The sequence below is a fragment of the Gopherus flavomarginatus genome, chromosome 6 (assembly GCF_025201925.1).
Source record: "Gopherus flavomarginatus isolate rGopFla2 chromosome 6, rGopFla2.mat.asm, whole genome shotgun sequence".
In the NCBI taxonomy this organism is placed as follows: Eukaryota; Metazoa; Chordata; order Testudines; family Testudinidae; genus Gopherus; species Gopherus flavomarginatus.
Genome location: NC_066622.1, coordinates 46,239,081 through 46,251,463, shown reverse-complemented (window position 1 = coordinate 46,251,463; position 12,383 = coordinate 46,239,081). Strand labels below are relative to the sequence as shown.

General features: G+C 43.8%; 1 protein-coding gene across 8 annotated transcripts in view; it reads right to left on the bottom strand.

The window, feature by feature from the left end:
• DOCK3 (dedicator of cytokinesis 3) overlaps positions 1 to 12,383 on the bottom strand; it is a 603,350-nt gene that overhangs the window by 327,818 nt on the left and 263,149 nt on the right. For all 8 annotated transcript variants that reach the window (XM_050957666.1, XM_050957672.1, XM_050957667.1 and 5 more), the window contains exon 7: positions 6,485 to 6,569. In XM_050957666.1, the coding sequence (XP_050813623.1) occupies positions 6,485 to 6,569 (85 nt within the window). The remainder of the gene's footprint in view (positions 1 to 6,484; positions 6,570 to 12,383) is intronic.

The window sequence follows — 12,383 nt, the reverse complement described above, 5'->3', positions numbered from 1 at the left end:
GGCTGTGTAACCTCTTGTCTGTCTTTTCGGAGAAGAGCATGGGCCCCTCGAAGGGGAGGTCTTGGATGGTCTCTTGAACTTCATGAGGAAGGCCTGAGACCTGAAGCCAGGCTCCCCACCTCATGACCAGGCCAGTCGCCAACGTGCAGGAGGCTGCATCTGCTGCATCTAAGGCTGCCTGGAGGGATGCTCAGGAGATCAACTTCCCCTCCTCAACCAAGACCAAAAGCTCTGTTCACGAATCCTGGGGAAGAAGTTCAGCAAACTTAGACAATGCCGAGCATGTATTGTGTCCATACCAGCTCACTATAACCTGTTGGTTGGCCATACATAACTGCAGCCCCCCTGCTGAATACACTTTTTTGCCAAACAGGTCCAACTTTTTGGCCTCTCTGTTCTTAGGTGTAGACCCTTGGAAACCCTGATACTCCCTTTGGTTGGCCACATCCACTGCTAAAGAGTCTGGGGGAGGGTGGGAAAACAGGTGCTCGTGGCCCCTGGAGGGTACGAAGTAGCGCCTCTCTGTCTTTTTGGCCGTAGAGACCAATGAAGCTGGTGTCTGCCACAAAGAACGGTACATGTCAGCTATCTTTTTGATCAATGGCAAGGCCACCCTGGATGGGACCGAGGGGGCCAAGATGTCCACTAGCGGGTCCACATCCACCTCAATGTCCTCTGCTTGGATTGCCAGGGTCTGGGCTGCCCTCTTGAGTAGCTGCTGGAGCATCCGGTTGTCCTCTAGGGCTGGTGCCGTTGTAGTACCCGTGATCGCCTCATCCAGAGATGAAGAGGAGATCACCTGCAGCGGACCTTCCTCTGCACCGTCCATCTCTTCAGGGGCTTGTGGCACACAGTATTGTGGTTGCGTGGCCAGTGCGAATTCGAGATGCGGCACGGCAGCTGATACCAGGGTCGACATCGAACAACAAGGCGTGCCTGGCGGTGCCGGAACCATGGCCCCCATCAGTGCCTGTGCATGGCTAGGGGGTGCTGGACTTTGTTGCAGCACACCTCTGCCAGATGGAGGTGCCAGTGGTAGAGGTATTTGTGCTGGAGTCATGACGTCGAGGAGATTGATGCGGACCTGGAGCAAGGTCTGAATGCCTGTCCCATGGACTGATGGTAGGCCCAGGGAGTCCAGAATGGCCACTGGGAGGGCGGTTGCCACTGCTGCTGCCACTGCAGCGGGTAAGGTTGATGGCTTGCCTATGAAGCCAACCTCCTGCTCCTCGACCTACTGGAGTGGTAGGACTCCGCCTCCGAGGTCTCTGAATAGGAGGACCTAGGGGGAGCAGTACCCACTCTTGCTGTGGAGTGGTGCCACAGAGCCAGAGAACGCTCTCTCAGCACCAGAGCCAATGGGGTGGCGCGGGGCAGGGACCGAGGCAACATCATGGCTGGCTTGCCCTGTGATCGTATTGGGGGACAGGCCACGGGCAGCGGCTCCTTGTGCTGGTGTGGAGAGATCGGCACTGGGAGGCTCAACAAGTCAGAGGCTGCCTCGAACGCTTCAGGCGTCGATGGAAGACGCACATCCTCGCTGAGGTCCAGGGACCTGGGCCGGTCTGGACTCGACCACCCTCTCTCTGGTGCAGGAATCGACGGAGCAACAAGAGGATGAGTCTGTGGCCCGGCTTGTCCACTTGCACTCGTGGACGGAGTCGGACTTTTAAGGTCCTGGTGGGGTGATCGTTCCCTCACCGGCTTCTTCTTTTTAGCGGGCACCGGAGAAGGTGAACGGTGCCTCACGGAGGACAATTTTTTGTGTCCCGACTCCCTCCGGTGCCGGGATTTGGAGGCTTTGGCCTGGGCCTCATGTCTTGATACCGGTGCCGGGGCGCTGCGCACCAAAGATGAGGTGCTGGGCACCGGGTTGGCCGGCTCGGGGTTGGATGGTGGCTGCAAGGCCGCATCCACCAGGAGCATTTTGAGTCTCTGCTCTCTGTCCTTAAGAGTCCTGGGACGGAAGCCCCTGCAGATACTGCACTGGTCTCTTTGGTGGCTCTCTCCAAGGCACATTAAGCAGGAAAGTGTGGTTCATTCTTTGGCATAAACTTCCCGCAGTCCGTGCAGTGCTTAAACCCTGGGGACCCTGGCATGCCCCAGCAGGGCAACGAATACGTTGGGGGGCCCCCCTACAACAATCATCAACTATGCACAACTAACTCTAAGCTAAAACTAAACTATATACATGGACAACGAGACACTGCTAATCTCGCTGTAAGAGTGAGTAAGGTTCCAGCTAGCTGCCACCGGCGGTAAGAAGGAACTAAGGGGGTAGAGGGTCGGTGGGCCCCTATATAGGGTGCCACGGAGGCGCCACTCAAGGGGGCGCCAAGGCCGACCCTACGGACGCTGCTGTGGAAAATCTTCCAGCTGGTGTGCATGCGGCGCGCAGACATTTTCACTCAAAGAAGAACAGGGTGATCTGGTGGCGAATGAACCAGTTCCAGAGATTGACTATTTCTATGAAAAGAGAGGTTGACCTTTGCTCTCCCATGTTAGTTCATATGAAACTGTTGTCATGTTATCTGATATGACTTGAACATGCAAAGTCTGGATAAATGGTAGGAATTGTTTGCAGGCTCTGTGTACTGCATGAAGCTCCAGAAGGTTTATGTGCAATTGGGATTTTTGGTGAGTCCAGATATCCTGCACTATGTGTTCACTCAGAATGGCTCCAACCCTAGTAGGGTGGCATCTATAATCAGTCTTTCTGTGGGTAGTGGAGGGATGAAATACCATCTTCCTGTTCTTGCACCAGGAGAGAGAAGCCAGAACTCTGTGGGAAAGTGGCATCAGTTTGCGCAGACTGTGCTTGCTTAAATGTTCCGTAATCAAGCCTATAGACATAGATGGCAAACTCTCACAAAAGGTATCACATAGGTACACTTGGCCATGTGACCTAAGAGGAGCAGCCGTGATCAAACTGTCATCTGGGGGCTCAGCTGTAGCTGAGTGATGAGATCCCTCAAAACTTGGAATATATCATCAAGTAGGTATGCTTTGGCATTCATTGAGTCTAGGGTCATCCCAATAAAGTCTGTAGTCTGTGAGGGAACTAAAATGGACTTTTCTACATTTACTTGAAGCCCTTAGAAGAGTTAGAGATTGAGGATGGACAGAGTTGTTGCCCATTCTTCTTGATATGAATTCCCTCGTGAACAATCAATCATTGAAGAAGGGGAACACTGACAAGCCATGACAGTACCAATAGTACGTTCATATATAGTCTCACTACCACTGAGAGGCCTAAGAGGAGCACTCTCTCTTGATAACGATCTAGGTCCATGGTGAATCAGAGGAATCTCCTGCATGCAGGGTGGATATCTATGTGGAAATAAATGTCCATTAAATTGAGAGCTGTGAACTAATTGTTCTTGTCCAGTGAAGGGATTCCAGAAGCTAGGGTGATCATTCTGAACTGCAGATTGTAGATAAAGATATTCAGCTGTTTGAGATCTGGTATAGGCCTCCAGTCTCCTTTCTTCTTGGAGATGAGGAAATATCTTGAATAAAATCCTTTTTGTCTGTACTGAGAAGTTACTGGCTTTAAAGCTCCCAAATGGAATAGGGAGTCTAATACCTTGACTAAGCAACCTCTCATGAGAAGGGTTTCTGAAGAGGGATGGGAAAGTGTTTTCTCGGGGTCATGGGAAGGGAGAGGAATTATACTGTATAACTAGAGGTAAATATCTCCAGAACCAATCTGTCCGATGTTATTAGGTGCCAAGCCTGGGAAAAATGAGCTAGGCAGCCACCAAATGGGGTGCAGGAGTCCTGACAAGTAAATATGGCAAGGGAACTGTTTCGCAGCTTTTGAAAGTCCCATTAAATAAATTTCTTGGTGAGAGGCTGGAAGGAGAATGAAGGTGGAAAATTATGCTTATTATGCCACATTCTCTTGCATTTCTTAGGTGGGTCATAAGCCCTCTGGTGGTAGAATAGTTCAGGGGCTTGGCTGTAATCTGTAAGGTTGAGTCTTGGGTTATATCCTCCGTGGTGCGGGGGTATAGATACTTAGTAAGCCAAGGGTTGCTCCTGAGTTGTGGAGGGAATGTCATGACTTATCTGTCTTCTCACTAAATAGATTATTTCCTTCAAAGGCAAATCCTCCATGATGGATTGGCTTTCTTTGGGAAATCTGGAGGATTGTGCCAAAAAGCCCGTCTCATGACTATGGAAATTGCCACTGAGTGGGAGACTGTATCTGCTGCATCTCTTATTGCCTGAGGGCCAATCCAGTCAACAATTTACCTTCATCAATAACTGCTTGGAAATGAGGTCTATCTTCTTGGTGTAGTTTGTTGGTGAATTCTGAGAATGTACTGCAATCAATAAAATCATGTTTCAACATTAAAGCTTGGTAGTTTGCTATGCAGAATTGTAAGCTTGCCAAAGTGAAGTTTTTTCTAAAAAATGGTCTAAACATTTGGCCTCCTTATAAGAAGGTGTAGAGCTAGTGTGGTTTTGCTTGTTCATTTCACTGATAGCTTGCACCATGAAAGAGTTCAGAGCACAGCGTGAGAATAAGTATTCTTCTCCCTTGGAAGGCAGAAAGTGTTTCTTCTCTGTTCTCTTTGAAGTGGGAGCACAATTGCCTGGAGTATGCCAGACCATCTTTAATTGTCAGACCTAATTAATTGTCACCTTTCTGGGACCTTGTCAAGGTTTCTTTCCCCACTCTGAACTTATGGGTACAAATGCATGGACACTTCTAAGCCTAATTACTAGCTTAGATCTGGGATACACTGCCACCATCCAGAATTCCAGTCTCTGGGGCACTCTCTGTTCCCCCAAAACTTCGTCCCCTCCCTGGGTTGCCTTGAGGGACTTCACCAATTCCCTGGTGAACACAGATCCAAACCTCTTGGATCTTAGAACAAGGAGAAATTTACCAACCTCCTCCTTTCCCCCCATCAATCCTTGGTGAGTCCAGATCCAGTCCCCTTGGATCTTAACACAAGGGGAAATTAACTATCCCCCCTCCTGTCCCCCACCAATCCCTGGTGAGTCCAGATCCAATCCCTTTGGATCTATAAACAAGGAAAAATCAATCAAGTTCTTAAAAAGAAAGCTTTTAATTAAAGAAAGAAAAGGTAAAAATTATCTCTGTAAAATCAGGATGGAAAATGCTTTACAGGGTAATCAGATTCCTGTAGACCAGAGGGCCCCCCCCTAGCTTTAGGTTCAAAGTTACAGCAAACAGAGGTAAAATCCTTCCAGCAAAAAGAAACATTTACAAGTTGAGAAAACAAACATAAGACTAACACGCCTTGCCTGGCTAATTACTTACAAGTTTGAAACATGAGAGACTGATTCAGAAAGATTTGGAGAGCCTGGATTGATGTCCTGTCCCTCTCAGTCCCGAGAGCAAACAACACCACCACAAAGAGCACAAACAAAAGACTTCCCTCCACCAAGATTTGAAAGTATCTTGTCCCCCTATTGGTCCTCTGGTCAGGTGTCAGCCAGGTTTACTGAGCTTCTTAACCCTTTACAGATAAAAGAGACATTAACCCTTAACTATCTGTTTATGACAAGCCCCCCAAATCTCAGACAGTGTGGAACCACACTGGTGATTTCTTCCTAGAACTTTAGAATAAACAGATTAATAAAACACATGCACCTTTACATATACTACTAATTATATAAAACTACAAGATTTTCCACATTTCAAGGACAATTTTTAACCCGTTGATTCTGGGAAACTTTCATGGAGGAGTGCATCAGCTACTTTGTTAGAAGCTCCTGAAACGTGTTGAATTTCGAGATCAAAATCTTGGAGAGCTAAACTCCATCGAAGAAGTTTTTTGTTGTTTCCCTTGGCAGTATGAAGCCACTTTAGCGCAGCATGGTCGGTTTGTAGCTGGAAACACCGTCCCCAAACATATGGGCGTAGCTTTTCCAGGGCATACACAATGGCGTAGCATTCTTTTTCACTGATTGACCAGTGGCCTTCCCTCTCAGACAGTTTCTTGCTGAGAAACACGACAGGATGAAATTCTTGATCCAGTCCTTCCTGCATTAAAACTGCTCCTACACCACGCTCAGACGCATCTGTGGTTACTAGGAATGGTTTGTCAAAGTCTGGGGCCCTTAGCACAGGGTCAGACATGAGTGTTGCCTTAAGCTAGTGATCACACAGAGAAAAACACTTATTATAGACCACTCTTGGGAAAGAACCCTGACATCACTATTTACCTGATTTTTCATTTTAAAAAAAGTTCAGATTGAAAATAATGAGACTCACTGATACTGGAAGCTTTATAGAGTGATACGTAACAAACCCAGAAATACCTATCTTTCGTAGCATCAGCTAAGGACTAGCACCAATCGCTCCCCTTCTCCCCCACCAATATTAGTAATGTTGAAAACAATAAAAAAAGATTTAGTTCACCCGCTCCCCTCAAACAAGCAATACAAATAACGAAAGGAAAATCTCTTCCCCACAAACAAAGGACTTTCACCTGAGGCTTCTTACCATTTTATAAAGATCTGAGATGCTGATCTGATCTGAATCCACCACCTCAAAGTCCTTACGAGGAACTAGATCCAGGCCCAAATGTCTATGAAAGAGAAAGGCAGATGGAACAACAGTTAGTACATCTATCTACTCTGCATGCACACACAGGAACAATGACACTTGAACCACTAAGGTGCATGCTATCCTTTAAATACTGTTGGTTTTCAATACAGATAATCCTTTTAAATATAAAAATAAATAACAAAAGCAAACAAAAACATAGGATCAAGCGCCTCATATGTTGTAAATTAGCTGGCTCCACTAACTTCAGTGGAGCTATCCCAGTGTATATCAGCTGAGGATCTGGGCCACTATGTTGATGCAATGGGATGAGTTATTGTCACAAAAGTTAGGAAATTTAGAATTAAGATTCTCACCCATATAATTTCAGCAGGTTCTTTTGTTACATGATTAAACAACACATATAGAGCAACAAAAAATGTTCATGTACGTATATATATTTTAAAAATAGTATTCAATTTACTTATGCAGTCCAACTGGAGGAAGACTAGAGAAAAAAATCACTTTCCATTTTACGGTCTGATTTGCCAACCAGTATATCACATTGTTTCAGTATTGTGTAATCTTTTAATAGAAGGCATACACGCAAGGAAACAGTGTAGGATGCGTTGGGAAATTCACTCCGAACGTCATGACTTTTGTGTAACTAAAACTCCACCTTAACACTGAGTAATTTATTTATTTTGCAAAATAGGGTCCAGTGGTATAAATGGGTTGAAAATCTGTCTTATTTGGCCAGCTGAGTCCCCTAGAGTGTAAGGCATTTCTGTGCATAGCTAAGGAAGCAGCATTGCTATGCTTTAGCAATCAGTAGCAACCAGAATGGCCCACTGGGGCATTTGGCTATGAGGCACAAAACTCACTCCCAAAGAATCAGGCAGGACTCAATGGATTTTTTTTTAATGGTCCTAAATTATCTACTCACAGAAGCACTGTACAGCCCTCTTTCATTTATACCATTGGAAGACAGTTGTTAAAAGGTGCTATAATTTTTATAAAACTACTGCAGGTAGGCAAACTACAATTTTCAAACCCTCATATCTTTGCCAAACACAATTAGATTTACACCAGGACATTGAAGGCAATCTTCCTTCCTAAGCATTCCCTATCAAACGTCAGTTTCTACCCTAAGCACACTTTAGAGCTAATCATGTTAAAAATGGTGGCACAATTTATTTATGCTTTTTATTAATAGGAAGTGTGTAACTTTCACTACTGTCTTTATTCTCAAAAATGGCTAGCCTATTTTTGCTGAAACTTACCAAATATATTTCACCTCTGTACAGGTCAAAAGATGAAAAATGATGATCTTCATTAGCAACTGAAAATGGGGGTTTATAATAGAACGGTTTAGGTAATTTTAAAATGTGCTGTCACTAGAATGCCAGATATAATAAAAGATACAGTGTTTATATTTTAATTATAATATGCATTAACGTCAGCAGCATGTAGAAACTATGGTGATTAGTGTTGGGATGGTGCCAAATTGTTATTGTGAATTGTTGTGTTTGATATGAATCAATGTGGTGAACATGAGTTTGGTATGGCTGGATACGTCTAAATTTGCTAGAGGATGCTGAGAGCAGGGTTGTCTTAGCATCAGATAGTTTGTATGGAAATTTACTGAAAGTGCTGGAATTCATTAATCAGAGATTCTATCTGTGTGTGTGTTTCAACAATGGACTTTGAAATATATCAGTTGATGGCGAGCTCACGAAAGTAAATATGTAGAAGACACAGAAGCTTGGTACAGCCTGATCTGGGTCAAAATGATCCTTTAGGATGGCACCACACCAAGAGCTCAAGTGAATGATTAATGAGAGGGTAAACATCAACTGATCTTTGGTCTCTGTCCATTTTGCAGTCTCTTCTAAAATATTAATTAAAAAAAAACACAGTAATGGAACATCCAACAGGTCATATTTCTGCAACATGTGACTTCTTTGAGAACAAGAGGTATAAATGCTAAGCAGAGTTAGTTAGTTCCCCAATTAATATCTGGAGAGGTCTGTGATGCTGTGAGGTAGAGGGTCTCAGGGCAGCCAACACCCTGCTATGAGTGACTTTTGTAGACTTTTGAACCAGAGGGCCTTGGGGTAACCAATACCCTGCTTCAGGGGACGTTTGACAGACCAAGTACCTGAAAGGGTAAGAGAAGAGAAGAAAAGAAGTCTCCATCTAGAACCGGTAGCTATATCTCCTTTGTTTGCAAATCAGGATACTGTGTAAGGCCAATACAACTACTGAGGGTTTACGCTTGGGGAATTGAGGCTTATTAGGAAGATGTACAGTATTATATAACCTTTTACTACTTGTGTGATTCTTTCTCAAATAAACTGCTGTGCATTGCGCAAATTGAATGTGAATTTTCATTGGTACAGGTAATAATCTGCCCAACTGTGGGCCCTTAACGATTCATTTCAACAATTAGCACCATATAAATAACATAGATTAGAAAGTTTTCCTGAGTCTAAAAGGCTTCCCCTAAAACAACAATGCATACACAAGTGAACATTTATAAGAAGTAATCCCTCCCGAACATGTGGATCTCAGGTGACAAAAAATAAACTGATGCTTTCTAATAGTATTATCAAAAGAACAGAATACACAGAACTACCCTTTATGTGTAGTTACAGACTACCATTACAGCATTACAGAAAAGGCTGCCAAAGCTGATCACCATTTAAAACTGTTCCATTCTCATGATTTCAACTCTCTTTAGAACTGCCAACTCAAACAGTGGCAGGATATGTTATTCAGTATGTGACAAAGATGCTATCCTCTAGTTAATAACATTTGACACAAATGCCACAGTAGCACTCTGAAACTATTACCTTTGAAACTTATTTGGCACTCTAAATTTAGTAAAATCTTCTAACACCATGGATTTCCAGTCTAGAGGATTCTCATCCTCTAATACTATGGTAATCTTGTAGAGTTCCTACACCCATTAAGCTGGTACCTGTGTGCACTGCCACAGTAACCAAATTAAATCTTTTTCTACTAGCTCTTAAGAACCTAACATGTTCTTATCTGTAATGTGGGCTGAAGTTCAAGCCATATTATGTAAAATGTTTAATTGGGTTGATAAGACCTGCTCTATGCAGGGTCAGATGACACAATGGTTAAAATGCCAGAGCCCATTCACGCTAAAGCTCCCACTGTTGCTAGCAGTGATGGCCCTGAGGCAGATTAATCAACAGAAGGAATTTTTTTGGAAAAGTTCCCTGGTGCAAATTAGGTGACATGGAGCTCCATTTATTGGGCAGTTCCCTCTACATAGGACTTTCTCTTCCTACTTTTGCCTCAGTTTGATTACTCTTTGAAGCAGTTCTGCAAGTAAGTCACTTAGGAAAAATTCCTGAGATGACAGACAGCTTCTCCGAATGACATCAGTGTTGGACAAAGTCAGTATTGAATTGGCAGGAGTTTGTGCAAGTCTCTTTTTCCATGGAGCCAGATTTTGGACCCTATAAAGAGAATCTTAGCGTTCTTTGAAAACAGTATTTAAATCTCTAGCCCTTTTCCTTGCAACGATTAGCTTAAAAACAAACTGACGTAAAGCAGTGCTAAACAATTGCTAAGACTAAAGAGGGTTATGCAGCTGGGCCTCATCTTCTGATTTAGTTGGGGTTGGTCCTGCTTTTGAGCTGGGATTGGACTAGATGACTTCTTGAGGTCTCTTCCAACTCTAATCTTCTATGATTCTGCAGTAGGAGGTTGAGTGGGAATGTAAAAACCCATCCCCAAAAGATTTTATTAAAACACATGTCTGTTAAGTTTGCATTATATTTCAAGATATGACCTCAGTAACAATCCCCGCAATCTTTGTGGATTCATAGATTCCAAGGCCAGAAGGGACATTAGGTTATTTAGTCTGACCTCCTATAAAACACAAATCATAGAATTTCATCCAGTTACCCCTGTATTGAGCCTAATAACGTGTGTTTGACTAAAGACAAAAAGGCACCTCACACTGGTGTAAAGACAGTAAGAGATGGGGAATCTACCACTTCCCTTTGTTGGTTTTTCCTCACTGTTAAAAACATGTGCCTTATTTCTAATTTCAATTTATCTGGCTTTAACCTCCATTTATTGATTTTTATTATGTTAGATTAAAGCGACCTTTAGTACCCAGTACATTCTCACTGTGAAGCTACTTAGACACAAATCTTAAATGGCCTATAAAAAGTGGTATGATAATTGGGGAGAGAAACTGATTACATTTAAAGGTAGGCTGCAAAAATTTGTTTGGCAACCCTTTCAAAAATGGTTGGCTCTGAGTGTTAAAATTTCCAGCCCCGAGTAAGATCATTATTGTTGTGATCATGGCAACTACTGTAAAAGGAATCCTTTCTTGGGTGCTGTCAAGGCTGATTCTCCACTCTGGCACTTTGAGTGCAGAAGGTGGGGGGCCCACAAGGATTCTAAAAACTAATACTGGCCATTCCAGACTTGTATTAAACTCCCAAGGTCAGAGTTTCTCTCTGACCTTAGATGCTACCACCACCCAAGTATAAAAAAAAAAAACCCTCTGGGTCCCAGGAAGGCGCACTTGGGAATTCCTCCCTCTGGGATACCCTCAAGCCCTTTCACCCTCCATCCGCCTGGGGAAGAACTGAGAAAGAAAGCAAAGGAAATCAGCTGTTTCCACCAGCTAATTAAACAACATGCACAAACCTCTTAGGACACCAAAAATCCAATTCTGTCCTTAAAAAAGGTAAATTTTATTAAAAACAAAAAGAAAGAAAATACATCTGGCACGTAGGCTTTTGCTAGATTTAAAAAACCCACTTACAAAAATTAAACATCAAGAATAATCTTCTTGAGGTCCGGCTTAAAGGTTACAAGCAAAACAAAATGCATTTGGGGTTATCACAGAGGAGTCTACAAGCCAATAAGAAACACACAGAAATAAACCTAATTGCATCTTTTCTAGACATTCCCTAATTTACTTACATATCTGTAGTTTCAGATAAGCAATCTCTAGGTATGATCTGATGGGTTTTCATACCTGGCTTAAAGCTTCTCACAACATAACTGCTGCCCTGTTCCCCTCTGATCTGGACAACCACAACACACAGACAAAGGGAAGTTTTTTCCCAATTTGAAAAAGTTCTAGCCCTCCCATTGGCTCTTTGGTCAGGTGTCCACTCCTTTCCTTTTACCTTTGGGCTTGTTAACCTTTTACAGGTAAAGCAAGTAGGAAAAAGCTACTAAGAGGAATTTTATAACTAACTGGCTGGGTGGGTGTCCAAAAAAGGGAGCTATCCCCCACCTCTTCATTTATAACAGGTGCCAAACCCTTCCCATCAGTCATACCAGCAGCACACCAGGAAGAGATGGGGCCAAGTTGCCACTAAAGTGACTATAGCCACTCTAGTCCACCAGTCTCCCCATTGGTGCCTACCCAGCCCCTCTCCTAGCCTAGAGTCTGTGGAGTTCATACTGCGGAGGAGCCTAAAGCCCTGTTCATCCATTCATAAGCCAAGAGAGACTTTTCCTCCCAGTCCCACTCCCACTCTTTTGCCCAAGCTAAGAAAGAACTTCAGTAGTTCAAGAACTGCCTACTTCATGACCAAAGGGGATCTTTTCCTCAGATGGCCATGCAGTCCACCATCAAAAGATACCCATTCCCCACCTGATCATCCACTCCACAGCCACAGCCCAGAGAACAACTTGCCTTCACTGCTATTGCTGCAGTGAGCAAAGGATGTCATGTAGGAGAGATGTTTAGAGGATCCACAATGAGGTACTGAAGAGAGAGCAGTATGGTGAACTGGCCCAGAAGATGATGGTGGTAGAAGGACTATGAATTTGGGAATGGGGAAGAGTA